The 16,185-nt window shown below is 36.6% G+C and overlaps 2 protein-coding genes, 1 long non-coding RNA gene and 1 pseudogene across 4 annotated transcripts; 1 reads left to right on the forward strand and 3 right to left on the reverse strand.

Moving 5' to 3' along the window:
- Nucleotides 1-1,635, reverse strand: LOC148932213 (uncharacterized). Its single transcript, XR_016135931.1, has 3 exons — nt 1,480-1,635; nt 635-1,132; nt 1-313 (listed from the first exon to the last, which is right to left on the reverse strand). It is a non-coding gene; the product is annotated as an uncharacterized LOC148932213 (long non-coding RNA).
- A 1,951-nt stretch (nt 1,636-3,586) lies between these two features.
- LOC148932214 (uncharacterized) lies at nt 3,587-5,446 on the reverse strand. Its single transcript, XM_089066029.1, has 2 exons — nt 4,759-5,446; nt 3,587-4,546 (listed from the first exon to the last, which is right to left on the reverse strand). Exons 1-2 carry the CDS (start codon nt 5,332-5,334, stop codon nt 3,773-3,775), a joined length of 1,350 nt encoding a protein of 449 aa, XP_088922155.1. The 5' UTR covers nt 5,335-5,446; the 3' UTR covers nt 3,587-3,772.
- A 1,544-nt stretch (nt 5,447-6,990) lies between these two features.
- On the reverse strand, nt 6,991-8,650 carry LOC148932215 (uncharacterized; annotated as a pseudogene). Its single transcript, XR_016135930.1, has 2 exons — nt 8,043-8,650; nt 6,991-7,964 (listed from the first exon to the last, which is right to left on the reverse strand). The product of XR_016135930.1 is annotated as an uncharacterized LOC148932215 (transcript).
- Nucleotides 8,651-10,590: 1,940 nt separating this feature from the next.
- Nucleotides 10,591-13,872, forward strand: LOC125202855 (uncharacterized). Its single transcript, XM_048101332.2, has 2 exons — nt 10,591-11,227; nt 12,873-13,872. The coding sequence occupies exons 1-2, from the start codon at nt 10,762-10,764 to the stop codon at nt 13,133-13,135; spliced, it is 729 nt and encodes a 242-aa protein (XP_047957289.2). The 5' UTR covers nt 10,591-10,761; the 3' UTR covers nt 13,136-13,872.
- Nucleotides 13,873-16,185: the final 2,313 nt, after the last annotated feature.

A 16,185-nucleotide genomic window follows, 5' to 3' on the forward strand; every position in this document is an offset into this window, starting at 1 on the left:
TTAATACTCTTTAAGTTCATTTAATAATTTTTTTAATTTAAAATATAATCCATATGACATTATTTACCAAATTCACCAAATAACATGATACAGGTGAAATACACCAATTCACCAAATTATTTAACATTGATCATCAATTCACTCTCAGGGATTCTACTTTTCAGTATATTTACCCCTGTACCTTTTGGATCTTAGAGGCACACATTACTCAATCCCATAGCCTTGAGCCACCTCAGGAGCTCAAGAGAGCTTCATCACTGTCCAGAACATGTATTTAACTTTACTAAGGCTGCCTCTGTTCCTGAAGTTTGGGCTATGAAAGAAAAGGCACAAATTAGCATCCATTTGCGCAGAGAAGGAGAGAGATTTAGAGTATTTAGGAAAATTACTAATATCGATGAGAAGAAACAAAAAAAAGCAACAAATTGACTATCTTTCATCTTTCTAAGCATCGAGAACCTTATAAGAACAAAATCATGAAACAAGACACAACAACAACATTTTAGATAATGATGCCTATTTTTACAAATTCCTCATGATATGCAAGAAATGAAAAGTCCAATTCTACATAACAAGAACCAACCAACTGCTATATTGATGAAACAAATAGAGGCAAAGGGTAATCGCATTATACCGTGGAAATAGAGTATGTGATGATTCCATCGCCTAAGCCTCGTTGCCATTCAGTCTTGAAAGGTCAAGTCTCTCATTCAGCCTATTTTCATTTCCAAAGATAGAAGTAGAACTAATCTGCCTCCGCCTTAACAAGTGGCAGCAAAAGGTAACCCGTAAAAATTATTAAGTCCTCATAAAGGGGGGAAGGCCTATGGCAGTTGCTTTCAACTTAATGAAGAAGAAAATTAGAACTAAGAGATGATTGTAAAACTGACCTCCATTAACTTAAACACAATCAAAAGTACCTACAAAAGAAGCTTAGAGACATTGTAACTATAAGGTACAAAATAATAGAGTCATTTTAAGTAAAGGTACAAAAGTTTCCTTAACCAACATCAGGGTTAGAGAGCATGAGTTTCATAAATCGCCTAGCATCATCACCTCTCTATAGGAAATCATTTTCCATTCTAAAATTCCAAAATTGTAGGATGTGGCCAGATTGTAGGAGTAAAAATGCCTGCATACATTTTCAATCGGATACAATATCAATCAGTCACCACACCAATAAATCACAATCTCAACCTAAACGAGGAAAATTTTTGTTTTCTAAAAATGGTTGCGTACACTGATCTGGAGGAGTTAAAATGTTAAATCAACAAAGTAAATAAAGGCATTTCATGAACAATGCGCCAAATTGCAGGTTGTGACCCGATTAGAACTCTGATTATTTCAACAAACTCTTAAAAATCAATCTGTGCAAAAAGAAAATTGGAAATAACATACAGAAATCTCCCATATGAACCCTAAATCAACTAATTCCACTACGTTTCCATTCAAAATAATGAAAAAACTCAAGTAGCTAACCTCGCAGCGGCGGCGGCGCGCGGTTGAGATGCGACGACAGGGGAAGGATGGCGGTAAGGCTAGGGCCTAGGGAGGAGGTAGGTGGAATGGAGTGGAGTGCCGATTGTATTTTGTTTTATTCTCAAGACTTAGTGTTAGTTTTTTTATTGATTTGGTAATTAGAATGCTCATTTTAGTAGGAGTATAATCTAAGGACACTTATTTTTGCGTCAAAAATTTGGGATATTTTAAAAATATTTCCAACGCAAGCTTATGCGTCCCTAATTATGCGTCCTTAGCTGTAATATTTGTTGTAGTGACTCCCTCCTCCGTCCCAAAAATGAAAATGTGACATCTTTTGTGGGACAAATTAAAGAAATTGTGACATTTTTTGTGGGACGGAGGGAGTAATATATATTGAATATCTTTGGATTGTGAGATTTATTTCCTGCAAAGAAGAATTTCTATTTTTAGGAAATAGACGTTCTTATTTTTATGAAATTGAGAGTATTATTTATACAAATTTTTTAGTGCATATAGAATCAATGATCCTGCCACACACGTTTGAGAGTGGAAACTTTCCTTTAGTCAATCTTATGTCTTCGGACATCATTTCATAGGCATTTCTTACAAGAGAAAGAGAGAGAAAGCTTGTAGACTACATAGATATGCATCATTTATGTATTAATAATAAGTCAAGAATTAAGAAGTAGAGAAACAAAGGCAATTAATGAAAGAATGGTGAGTGAAGAAGTAGAAATGAAACCCTACAACTCTGCATCAAATGGAGATTTAAGTTAATAACACTTGTACATCAAAAAGACCATGCATATCTTGTTCATGGAGTCTTATTTCCCTACTCAAGAAATCTTCTCCGCATAGCAGCAATACATGGACAAACATCCATTGTTGAACAAGTGCTTAACCTTAATCCGCAGCTAGCGCGTATTTCAGGCTCCGAAAAATCATCCCTTCTCCACATTGCAGCCGCAGGAGGGCACGTCGAGATTGTATCGAAATTACTGTCAATAGCCCCAGAGATGTGTTGGCGGCGCGAAGACCAAGGCATGAATCCACTTCATGTTGCAGTTTTGAATGGGCATGTTGAGATTCTAGAACATCTCCTTCTAGGAAGTGTTTTGCCCGCAATGAATAGACTGCACTGTGGGCAGACTGTGCTGCATTTGTGTGTGAAAAATGCTTAGCTTAGAATGTTGATGGTTTTGGTGGAGAAGTTGGGGGAGCTTGTGATGCAGATATGCATATCGCAGGATATGCATACTTAGTCAGCATTAGTTAGAATTTGATTAGATTTTATTTCTTAATTTATTTCTTTAATTAGTTAGTTGTTGGTAGATTTGAATTTTGAATTAAGTTAGTTGCAGATTTCTCTCATTTTGTAAGTCTATATATTGAGGCTCTTAAATGGTGAAAACCATCTTGGAGAGATCAGTTTATTGGACGAGTTTTTCTCGTAGGCCTCCTTCGTGGGGATTAGCCGGCCTCTGCGGAGGATTTCCCTTTCCTGTTTTGCAATTCAGTTTTCTTTTAATAAAGCCGAGCATTTCTAATTCCAGATTCTATTTACTCTCTACGGTATTTTGTATTTTGTCCAGTAGTTAGTGTGAAGAAATCCGTTTGACAGCCTTTACCTCCTATCTGCTTGTGTGTGCGAAGGATGATGATGGGGAGATATTATTGCTTTTGGCTGTTTGGTTCAATCAATTTGAAGTAATTATACTCCAACTTTATCTCTTTCTCTCTCATATTCTTCCAATTTCATATTAAAATCTATGTTATACATCAATAAGACTATTTTTGGTGGGCGGAGGGAATATTTCTTATGTTAGCAAGAGTTTGTAGTTGAGATTCAAACAAGCATATCCACGTGGCTGTAATTTTTTTAAGCTCATTGTATATTTTACCTCCGTTTTTTGTAATTTTTTGGATGTTCCTTTTTTCGTTCCTTCCGCCAATAATTATCTCATTTCATTTTTATTATATTTGGTAAATGGACTTTACACTCCACTTATTCGTCGCGGAAGAATTCCCATCGAGCAGTTTATGGTTTTGTATTTAGGGTTTGTGAAAGAAAGCATGTACATAAATTGTAGGAAAAGTAATTAAATAGACGAAAACAATAGAGGAGTCTTGTGATTTCGCAAGTTGTTTATGAATACAAGCTCTTTAAGACTTTATCCTAGGATTGGTTCGACTCTATTTTGCATTCCGGGAAAGAACCAACAAAGAAAACCTGAAATTGAGCTTATAATTACGCTCGACTCTCTATTACATTGAAGCATTAGGTATATCTTCAATTACCGGTGGTAAGAACACTAAGCCATCTTTGTATAGTTAAACACAAAGAAACAGTAGCACGTTTGGGAAAGCTGTCGGGAGCATTTTCAAGAACTTGAAGCAAACTCTGTATTTGTGTCTCTGTTTGTTTAAGCCCCCCCAAAACCTTGGTGCGTATGGGGAAGTAGATGACCAACAATATATTGATGCCGACGAACACACCTACTACTATGGTGGCTATTTCGGAAATTGATTTTGTTTCCATAGGATTGGTCATGAGTAAAGAAACCCCATAGCTCACTCCAATAGACACAATCGACACCCACATCGAATAGGTCGTGATTGCCAGCAAGACAAAATCTACCTGTGGCGCTCCGGTGCTGATGAGGACGATTGTGATCATCGATGAAATGAAAGCCGTGTTGGTAGCAACAAGGAAGGATATATATAGTCCAGGACTATTAGTTGCCATCACTGCTCTGCCCGCTTTGTGTGATGGCGTGTAAATGTCGGGTGATGGCTTGTCTTCCTGCCACACACCCCCCGGGGGGTTGACCGCCGCCTGGAACGCCATCGTGGCTATTAGAATCACCACCACCATTGCCATTTCGGTCAACTTGGGGAACTGTTTGACCATTGCCAGAGAATCGAAACATTGCAAGATTCTTCTCATTTCTTTATATGTATCTGTTTCGTGAAAGCTCTCACGCAAGATATCCAATGCTGTTTCGCCACTGGAATTCGTTGCTAGTCTCTTTATTTTTCTACTTTCCACCAAGTATTCTACAATCTGAAATTTTTGAAACAACAATATCATTACTAAGATCGAATATTGAGTCAGGAATGATATTCACGAATCACTGATATGTTTTTTTAATGTCAACTGATATTTATGTATTTGCAAACTAGTGTTATAACTTTAGGAAGAGTTCTGAAATGAACGGTCTCCACAAAATACATGTCTATTTTTATGTAAAAGTAAATAAAAGAGTTAGTGGTTACCTTAAGTTGATTGGATCTAACAGCCAAATGCAAGAGTGTCTCACCATCACCATCCTTTGCATAAACTAAGTCCCCCAACTTTTCCACCAAAACCTTCAACGTCTCGAATTGAAAATGTTTCACGCACAAGTGCAACACGGTCTGCCCGCCATGCACTGTCTCCCGGGCGGCAGGAAATAGGTCCGGTCGAAGCAGCTCCTCCAATATCAAAACACGCCCTTTCACGGCCGCAACATGAATCGGATTCATCCCTTGATTATCCCGCCACCAGCACATCTCTGGCGCTACTGACATCAACCTTTTTGTGATTTCAAGGTCCCCTTCATCTACGGCAATGTGAAGAGGCGACGAACTTCGGGAGTCTGAACTCCGCGCTAGCCTCGGATTACGCTCCAACACTTCTTCGACAACGCCTGTTTGTCCATGCATTGCTGCTATGTGTAGAAGATTTCTTGAACATGGAAACGAGAATTCATGAACAAGATATGGATCTTCTCCAAGTAGTTGTACAAGTGTTTTTACATCCCCTTTTGATGCAGCTTTGTAGAGTTTCTTTTCTATTTCTTCACTAACCATTTTTTTCTCCCACTAATTCTTTTTTTTTTCCCCCTCTAGTTTATGATTTCTTCTTCTTATCCTCTTCTTATACTTATTCACAAAAGATCGATGTCCACACACCACACACAAGCAATTTCTACCTAATTTCCTCACTACTTCACAATATATTCCGATAGGGTTCTCAATATAAGAGTAGTAGATTCAACACAGCTACCTCACCTTTGTCTGTATCTAACAACGTTTGTCTTTGAAAAAGATAGTACTAGGAAAGAAGAAACAAATTGAAATGGTGACACATTGTTTGAACATAACAACCATTTTATTTGAGTATGCATCACTTTAAGATTTTTCATTTTGTGGCCCATTCCACACGTATATTTATCATTTCCATATAATTTCTGGCTTTTAAATATTAGATAATTAGAACTTATTGGGATAATTAAAGAGTCTTGATTATTTAGTTACTTTATTATTTAAGTTGTTATATTTTCGGTTTGATTTGGAGTTAATAAGTTGGAGAAAGTAATGAGAGCAATGTATTTCATCTATTTATAGATAATCATAATGGAGAGATAGGGTTGCGTTGGGGTCACACTAGTCTTAAAGTAACAACTTGACAACAACGTAGCATGCAATCTGTGATACATAAGCAAGCAACTCGGCATATGATTCCAAGCAATCTGCGATACGAAATCAGAGCACTATGGTGGCACCATAATTAAAATGACAATCTAGGCAAGATATCTGCTATACATAGACAAACATCTGTGATACATAGGCAAGCAACTCAGCATACGGTTCAAAGCAATCTGCGATAAAAATTAGAGATAATTAATCAAGCAATTTGCGATACATAAGCAAGCAAGTCTGCTACGTGGCAGACTAAGATTGAGTCTGCTCCTACATTTAAGGGTCCTCATTGGTGGTATGTTGTCATAGTTGTCATTTTATATAAGGTTCTCAATATAAGAGTCGAAGATTCAACACAGCTACCTCACCTTAGGCTGTATCTATCTACGTTTGTCTTTGAAAAAGATAGTAAGGAAGAAACAAATTGAAATGGTGACACATTGTTTGAACATAACAACCATTTTATTTGAGTATATATCACTTTAAATTTTTGGTTTTGTGGCCCATTCCACACGTTTATTTATCATTTCCATTTAATTTCTGGCTTTTAAAATATTAAATAATTACTAGCTAGAACATATTGGGATAATCAAAGAGTCTGATTATTTAGTTACTTTATTAATTAAGTTGGTTTTATTTTCGGTTTGATTTGGAGTTAATAAGTTGGAGAAAGATATGAGACAAATGTATTTTTATCTATTTATAGATAATGGAGAGATATGCATTAACGGCTATAAATTATAAGTTGGAGTATTAATTAGAAAATGATTCGATTTTAATTAATGAAAACCTACTATCTTAATCTAGTGACAAAGATCAGATAAAAGGAGAACGCCAAAATTTTTTGCAGGATTAGTTAACGGCTAAAGTGGGCATAAATTACTTCACCATCCAATAAAAATTATGCATAAATTTCTTCTGCCGAAAGTATAGTGGACCGTCTCTATAATGCCAAAATTATATTGTATTTCATGATTAATTATCTCACATCGACCTCTGTGACTATTTATCCTAGACAAATTTTATTTTTGACTTATCTAATAATGTATCACATTATTATCTTATCTAACGAATCAAATAGCACCTAATAATGCAATAATATGTCTTGCGATCGAGAAAATATCGATCCGTGGGATGCTTTTTCAACTACAACCGAAGGAAATATACAAAACAAAATGAAGACGAAAAATTCAACAAAACTTTTAAAACAAACCAAACTGTAAGCCGTGGCATAAGGAAAGGCAAAAGTCCTTACTCCCCCTTTTCCAACAATGCCTTCAAGGGAGTAGTTGTAAGAACTTGTAGCCAACTCTGTATTCTTACATACGTCGAAACCGGCGCAGGTTTGGGAAGTTTTTCGGGATCGTCTATAAGATCTTGTTGCAACCTCTGCATTCTTCTAAGCAACGACGAAACAAGTTTACGTATTGGAAAGTAGAGGAACAGTAATAAATAAACGAAGACGAAAACAGAGGCTACTATGACAACTATGTTGCCAACTGATTTTGTTTCCATAGGATTGGTCATAATTAAGGAAACTCCATAACTCACTCCAATAGACGTAATCGCCACCCACATGGAATAGGTCGCGATCGCCAGAAAAAAGAAGTTCACCTGTGGCGCTCCGGTGCTGATAAGGAGGATTGTGACGATCGCTGAAATGAAAGCCGTGGTGGTAGCACTAATGAAGTGTTCATAGACTGTAGGATGAGTGGTGGCCATCACTGCTCTGCCCGCGTTGTGTGATGGCGTGTCATCCTGCCACACGCCCCCTGGGGGGCTGACCGTCACTTGGAACGCCATCGTGGCTATCAGGACAACCACCACCATCGTCATGTCGGTCAACTTAGGAATGGCTCGACGATCGACTGGGGATAGACGTTATGCAATATTCTTCGCATTTCTAAATATGTGCTTGTGTCGCGAAAGCTCTCGTGCAAGATATCCAGTGCTGTTTTGCCAGTGGAATTCGTTGCTAGTTTCTTTATTTTGTTACTTTCCACCAAACATCGTACAATCTGAAATTGTTGATACAATAGTATAATTACTACTAGAATCTAATTAATTAGCAACATACATATACAAAAAATATATACCTCAAGTTGATTGGATCTAACAGCCAAATGCAAGAGTGTCTCCCCATCATCATCCTTTGCACAAACTAAGTCTCCCAATTTTTCCACCAAAATCTTCAATGTCTCAATTTGGCAATGTTTCACACACAAGTGCAACGCAGTCTGACCGCGATGCACTCTCTCCCGAGCGGGAAATAGATCCCGTTGAAGCAACTCCGCTACAACCATAAAATGCCCTTTCATGGCTGCAATATGAACCGGGTTCATCCCTTGATCGTCTCGCCACCAGCACATCTCTGGGGCCACCAACAACAATCTTTTTGTGACTTCAAGGTCCCCTTGGTCCACTGCAATGTGAAGAGGTGACGATTTTTGGGAGTCCGAAATCCGAGCTAGCAGCGGATTAATCTTCAACACTTCTTCAACAATGGCTATTTGTCCGTACATTGCTGCTATGTGTAGAAGATTTCTTGAACATGGAAATGAAACTCCATGAATGAGATATGGATCTTGTTTAACTAGTTGTTGAAGAGTTGTTACATCCCCTTTTGATGCAGCTTCATAGAGTTTCATTTCTACTGCCTCAGTCGCCATTCTTGCTCTACTAATTAAATATTAATGTCTTTTTTCCTCTACTTCATTAATTTCTCATTTTCTTCTTATGCACAAATGATCAGACAAAGAAACTCGTGTGATAAGGTAGGGTCAGGTTCCTTATTTTAAAGTTGACTAAATTGCTGCCGATTTCCCATTTTCAAGAAATTAAAGACCTCATAGAAATTTTTTAAAAAATTAAGTAAACCTCACAAAAATTAATTATGCAAAGAATTCCGGATCCATTTGATACACGGAATTAAAACTGAATTATAATTGAAATTCTACGAAATTATATTTGAAAGAATAATTCAATTCCATATACATTTTGTAAGTAAAAATGATATAATTGATACTAAGTGTGGGTAGTGTGCGTGTGAAATGTGGTTATCATAAAAAAAATATATTTTATGGTGAGAATTTGACAAGAATATTGGTTAGCATTTTCCACAGCTGCCCCACCTCTGTCATTTTAAAATGTTCACTATTATATTTATGACTATGAAAACTATAATAATGATGGGCCACAATTTCATCGAATGGTGGATTGGACCCGTTGGCTAATGAATTAGCTAGGCTGACTTTTACTTTTATTTCCATCTATATCAAATAAAAATAAATAATAATGCGATAATATTAACCGTCGGCATGATTAATAAATTGATGCGTTAATTTGGCTTTTAAATCTCAAATGATTACAATATAAAGGGGATAATCAAAGAAAATAAGGAGTTTTTATAAAACAAATCTAGTTAATTATTTGGTTATATAATTATTTAATTAATCAAGTTGGTTTTAATTTCAATTAAATAATTTAAAGCTAATGAATATTTTTAAAAAAATATTTCGATTATCAGGATATTATATTGAGAAATTTTATCAAATAAATATTATTATATACTACATGCATGAAGGCATTATTAAACAAATTAATAAAGTGTACGATCCATGGAGATTGGAGACTTTTATATTCAAAAGGGATGCTTAATTTATTGAAGAAAAGGGACAATGAAAACAACTGTATATTGGTCTATTTAGTATACCTAGTATTTGATAAAAACTTGCAATATTGTAATTATCGATAAAATCAATGTACAAGTTGAATGGGTGCAATGCCCATCGGCATAACCATCAATGTACAAGTTGAATGGGTGCAATGCCCATCGGCATAACCGTAAGTAATACTCCTCCGTCCACCAATAGGAGTTCCGTTTCATTTTGGTCCGTGCGCAAATAAGAGTCCCGATTCATTATTACTATTAATGATAAATAGACATCACATTTCACTAACTCATTTAACTCATATATCATTTAAAACTAATATATATAAGTGAGACGTTAGTCCTTACCATGTGGTGTATTTAGTCAATTCCAAAAATATTCACTCTCTTATTTTTTGTCCTGTTATCCAAATTTGATTAGTTGAACACAACAAATGAAAATGTATCTGAAACACTAAAAGCAATTGCATAATGTGCATGCACTCGTGAATCCTTAGTTTATTTGACACATTTAGCATAATGATGCGTCGCTATAGCTCGATTTTTAATCCTAAACAAGTGATACAATTTCTTCAAGAAATACTCTAATCAAGAAGCCCACGCCTAAAAGTGATTTCACTTTCACATTGTTAATTAGATCATGCACATTTTATGTTATATTAGTCTCGTCGGAATTGTTTTCGAGTATTTTAATTTGGAGCACTTAGTTTTAAAGCGATTTCGACTATCCCTTTTCCCAGTTGGCCCTATGTGAAGAGATTAATTGATTGAAAATGAAACTATACATTCATTCTTTGAGTAATTGTTCGAATGTTGTTTCAATTTGTTTCAACTTCACTATCGTTTTCAGAGACAAATGCAGATAGATACATGACAGAGGTGAGGCAGCTGTGTTGAAAATACCACAACGCTTATACTAGTACTAGTATTTAATACCTTATCGGAATATATATTGTGAAGTAGTGAGGAAATTAGGATGCTTGTAGCCAACCTAAGACAATGGCCATTTGGCTGTGTGTGGTGAGTGGACATCTATCATTTATGAATAAGTATAAGAAAAGGGCAAGAAGAAGTAAATAAAAACTAGAGATAAAAAGAGAGAGAGAGAAAAAAAAAAAAAAAAGGAAGAATTAGTGGGAGAGGGAATGGTGAGTGAAGAAGTAGAAAAGAAACTCTACAACGCTGCATCAAGTGGGGATGTTACAACACTTGTACATCTACTTAAACAAGATCCATATCTTGTTCATGGAGTCTCATTTCCATGCTCAAGAAATCTTCTACACGTAGCAGCCGCAAGAGGGCATGTCGAGATTGCCTTGAAATTGCTGGAAGAAGCCCCGGAGATGTGCTGGCGGCGCGACGACCAAGGCATGAATCCGCTTCATGTTGCAGCCATGAATGGGCATCTTGAGATTCTAGAACATCTTCTTAAGTATAGTTGTTTCCCCGCGTTGGAGATACTGCATCGTGGGCAGACTGTGCTGCATTTGTGTGTCAAGCATGCTCAACTTGATGCGTTAAAGTGTTTGGTGGAGAAGTTGGGAGATCTTGTGTGTACAAAGGATGATGATGGCGATACTATATTGCATTTGGCTGTTAGGTGTGATCGAGGTAATTACATACCAACTCTCACGTGTCACATTTTACTTTTACTACTTTAAGTAGATCTCACATTCAACTAACTCATTATATTCACAAATAAAATGAGATTTGTATTTCACTAACTTTTTTCATCCACCTCCTTTTACAAAGTCAAACAATTCTTAAAACCCATATCAGACAAATATGAGACATTTAATGGGAACCGGATAAAGCAAAATTGATTTAGATTTGACTTTTGAAACTAGCTTGTACTAAATTAGATTTAACTAGGGTTGGGTCGATACGTTGTATCGTATCGAAAATTTTGTATCGTTATTGTATCGAAAATATCGATATGAAAGAATTTCATATCATTACCGTATCAAAATTTTCGGTAATACCGAAATTTCGGTATAGATAATATCTATATCGTTACCGTATCGAAATTTCGGTATATCGTACCAAACTTCGGTATACCGCTATGAACGGTATATCGAAATTAAATAGATATCTATATTTTAAATTTTTAACCTTAAAAAAATTAATTATATTGTTATTGTATCAGTATAAACGGTATGTATCGATAATTCAATACGTATTGATTTTCGATATATTTCGATATACCAATAATATCTATATATCATATATTCGATATAAAACGATATATCGCGGTATATGAAAATTCATATCGTTAATATACCAAAAACTTACGATACGGTATTGTATCGTACCGGAAATTTCGGTATACCAAAAATTTGATATTTTTCAATACGATCGATATACCGTTTTTTCGGTATATTTACCCTGCCCTAGATTTAACTTTAACAATGTTTCAATCTTTTGATTCGCACTTTCATAATCGGTTCATTTATTATAATCTTTCTGTTCCATAGAAAAAATAAATAAAAAAAGTAATTGGAGTATTCTCAGTGGATAACGAGTTCCTGAATAGAAAAAAAATTAAAGTTTCCTAAAACAGAAATTGTTACTTTTATCAGAATAACCGAAATGACAGATGTAGTTTATTTTTATGAGATAGAGAGAGTACACCTCTTTTGTTGGCTCAAGTTATAGGATTCAAATTAACAAGCATATCTGATAGAAATCCATGGGTTCCATCCTAAAACCAACCCTTCAAGGTTCACCTTGGAGGGGTTGGATTTTTTCTAATCGATTGGACAAATGGCCCAATTTTTTTTCAATCGGTTGGACCACTTGGCCAAATTTTTAAGTCCAGATATACTGCTGGATCAGTCATTTTTTGGTTTCAGTTAAATTTGACCCACAGTCGGCGACTCGCTCTGATACCATGATAGAAATCCATGGGTTCCATCCTAAAACCAATTGGTGATAGGAGGAGGGCCCATAAGACTTATATACTAGTTTCAGTTTTCTCTTGACACCGATGTGGGACAGTCATATGTTATATTTTTAGTTTCAATTGCCAACAATATTCATGTCCACTGTAGATTTTCGAAGCCCGTTGTATAAATTATCCTCGCTTGTTGTTAATTTTCTGTCGATTGTTCGATGATTGAGTAGCTGATTCGGCTCAACCATGTGTGTCAAACATCCGAAAACAAATTTTCTTTCGGATCTTTGACAATTCATATGATGGTCAAATTTCAAAAGCATTAACAACTGAGAGATTATGCATATTATGAACAAATTTCAGATTGTAGACTACTTGGTGGGAATCGAAGTCCTAAAGCAGGAAACAAGAAACGGGATGGGCAAAACTGCGGTCCAAATCTTGAAGGAGAGTCCTCCAACCACCCGCAACTACTTACAGATGAAAACGCTCTTAAAATATCAGTCAGATCTCTTCATTTTCCAAGTGATCCCGGAGATGAGCAATACCATGATGGTGGTGGCAGTCCTGATCGCCACGATGGCCTTCCAGTCGGCCATCAGCCCCGCAGGAGGAGTATGGGGTGAAGATGACCACAACTCCTCTCACATGGCCGGAAAGGCCGTGATGGCATCTACTCATCCCCTTACATACATGACCATTAGGCGCGCCAACACCACGGCCTTCCTGTGTTCCCTCGCCGCGATGTACCTCTTCACCTTCAGGGTCCAGCTCCTCGCTATGGGAGCGGCGCTGGTAGCTGTCATGGTAACCTTCTTGACGTCGATGGACGCGGTCACTCCATATCAGCTCAGCTCTCCCACCGCAAATAAGATTATGTGGGGGCTTCTCATATTTGCGCTCGTATGGGAGTGTGGTGTTTATGTAAAACATGTGTATCGGTCGTGGCGAAATAAGAAGAATCGGCAGATTGATCGTAGTCATGATGCTTTCCACCGCTGTCTTTTCTATTGGATTTTTGAGAAGATGGAGAAGCTCAGGTTATCGAGATTCCTTCAGAGATTCGAAATACTTGCATGATTTGTATCTATATGTTTGTATAGTATGAATGTGTTACGGTTTTATCATTTTAGGGTATCCACGATGTGGATATAAGGATCTAGTTATTGCTATTGGGCTTGGTATTACTTCTACTGGGCTGAATCCTGTTGTTTATTTAAGCTGGCCCAAACCCGCGTTCAACCTATGACTTACCTGGGGTGCTCCAATTGTAACGCCCCAGAACTTTTTTTGCGTTTAATGCCGCAAAGTCCGTGGATTAATTGGCGAGTAAATTATGATTTTTGATATTCTTTTGACCTAATTTGATTTGGGGTTTGAATGTGCATTGACAGAATTAATTTTGTATATATGAATAATTTCTTTCCATGATGAATATTTATTGGACTCAATTCGGTGTTGGGTTCGATAAATTAAAAAAAAATACACGAACCCAATCTTGTGAAAAATAATTTATGGTCTACACAATTTAAATAAAATATAAGGGTCTTGAGCTCAAATTGATTTAATTAAATCCTACACCCGTGAACGCAAATTCTAATCCCTTTTATTGAGCCCTAAGAGCTCTCCCAATGCACTCGGCGTTAAATTCGGCGTTTTATCGCCGATTATCGCCGAAAATTCGCCGGCAATGGGGAGGAATCGGCGATAATCCGGCGTTAATTCTACCGAATTAACGCCGAATCCCGAAAATTCGCCGGATTATCGCCGGATTATCGCCGACCACTGTGGGCGATAATCCGGCGATAAAAATAGTTTTTTTTTTTTTTATTTCCCCCCCTATAAATTTAAAATTTAATAATTAATTTAAAATAATTTCCCCCCTATTTTTTTTTAATTTTCGTCGTTGTAATTTTTTACTCGTGTTTAATACAACGAACTTTATTACTATTATTTGTCTTGTCTTATAAATTAGCTAGCTTTATTATATATAAAAATAAAACAATTAAATTAGTAATGATGTAAAAATGAAATGTTGAGTTAGGGAGAAATAAGGGAGAAACCATTGGAGCAGTTGGCTAAAAGTTGGCTAAAAACTGGGGATAAATTTTGGTGCTGATGTGGCGCTGATGTGCCAGGAGTTAGGGAGAAATAAGGGAGTTTTTAGGGAGAGCATTGGGAGTGCTCTAAGACTCTTTTCAATGCAATCAGCGCTAGAAATCTTTCTCCGCCATCTCCACGCGCTCTTTTCAGTTATCTCTCCAATATACAAATCTTGTTCCCAAAATTAATCCCAATCTGTATTCAAATTCAGTCAACTAATTGGTCCCAAATTGAATGAAGAAGCCCTTCATTCGTTGCTCTCATATCTAATTCGTTCGTGGCTGATTTGTTCAAGGTATAACCTTTCTCTAATGCCAAATCCCATGCCTTGCATCTCATGTTAGTACGCTACTGATCTCACCATCACTTTGCCTAATCGAATAAACCAAATAAATCGAATTGAAGAACCAAAGATTTATAACTGGACTTAACTTAAATCGGAGCACGGGGCTGCCCGTTTGGAGTTTGAATGTCGGCAACGGCCTGCAGGAAGGAGTAAAGAAATTTCGGTGTCCCCTTCTTGATAAATACAGTAGAGACTAGAGAGAGAGAGAGAGAGAGAGGTGTAGGAGTGGTATGTCCTGTAAATTAAGAAAGAGAATTGAGGGAGAAATGAGAGAACACAAATTCTGGAATGGGAGCTTTGACCTCCTTTTTATTTGAAATCTCTAATATTCTTTCGAAACTTCTATTCGCTTTAAAAGTGAGGGTGTGCTTTACGTGTATTTTTGAATGGGGGTACATGTTTGACTTCTTTTGAGTTACTACTACTTTTAATCCCTTCTTTATGAGTTTATTTATTTGGGCCAAGTGAGTGGGTTTTTGTTTTAATTTGAGTTGGGCCGATGTGTTTCCGTCCTTGGGCTGATTTAAAATAATTGTTGGGAATAGAATGGAGCTAATTAAATGCTCGTCGTTTGTTTTATCTCTTTGCAAAAATTTTGGGGCACGAGTGACCGGAATTAATCGAAATACTTAAATTTTTAATTGGGAAAAAATTGTAATCTTGATTGAGCAAGTAGCATGCATGAATCTTATTTATTTATTTGAAAGGTTGTGTTGATCTATGTGTTATTTAAATGCTAAAGGTGATTCCTTGCAAGTGAGACGTGATATTAAGGGAAAAAAAATAATTTCAGATTAAGCACTTGAGGTGGACTTTCATTTAAATAAGGACGATGTCCTAACTGTTTTATCAATGGAAATGAAATGCAAATACGTTTATCATGCCATATTTTGTTTTAACGTGCCTATCTGAAATGGCTTTGCCATTTATTATTTCAATCGAATTCAGGTCCTTGTAGGGCTGCAAACCCTACTGGGATTAGTGTACACCTATGGTAGAACGTGTGTCAGCGTACGGGTTGGCCGGTCAAGTGACTTGGTTTGTGGCCACATTCCAAGTCCTGTATGAGCAGATATGGTAAATGTCTATGGGAAAATGACTGCGCAGTCGTGATTTTGGAAAATGGAATATTTTGGTGTCTCGGGCCTTTCAAAAGCTAAAACCCCGATGATTACCTAACAATGGCATGATAAAAAATAAATATTTTTTATAACTTGTTTTCGGCAT

Source organism: Salvia hispanica, chromosome 2 (assembly GCF_029641045.1).
Source record: "Salvia hispanica isolate PSC_SH4W2 chromosome 2, Shi_PSC_v1, whole genome shotgun sequence".
NCBI classification, from domain to species: domain Eukaryota; kingdom Viridiplantae; phylum Streptophyta; class Magnoliopsida; order Lamiales; family Lamiaceae; genus Salvia; species Salvia hispanica.

Coding starts and splice junctions, on each gene's coding strand:
- LOC148932214 (XM_089066029.1), bottom strand. CDS start 5,334: ATGGTTAGTGAAGAAATAGAAAAGAAACTCTACAAAGCTGCATCAAAA. Junction 4,547..4,758: donor TTAGATCCAATCAACTTAAG/GTAACCACTAAC, acceptor CAAAAATTTCAG/ATTGTAGAATACTTGGTGGA.
- LOC125202855 (XM_048101332.2), top strand. CDS start 10,762: ATGGTGAGTGAAGAAGTAGAAAAGAAACTCTACAACGCTGCATCAAGT. Junction 11,228..12,872: donor GGCTGTTAGGTGTGATCGAG/GTAATTACATAC, acceptor AACAAATTTCAG/ATTGTAGACTACTTGGTGGG.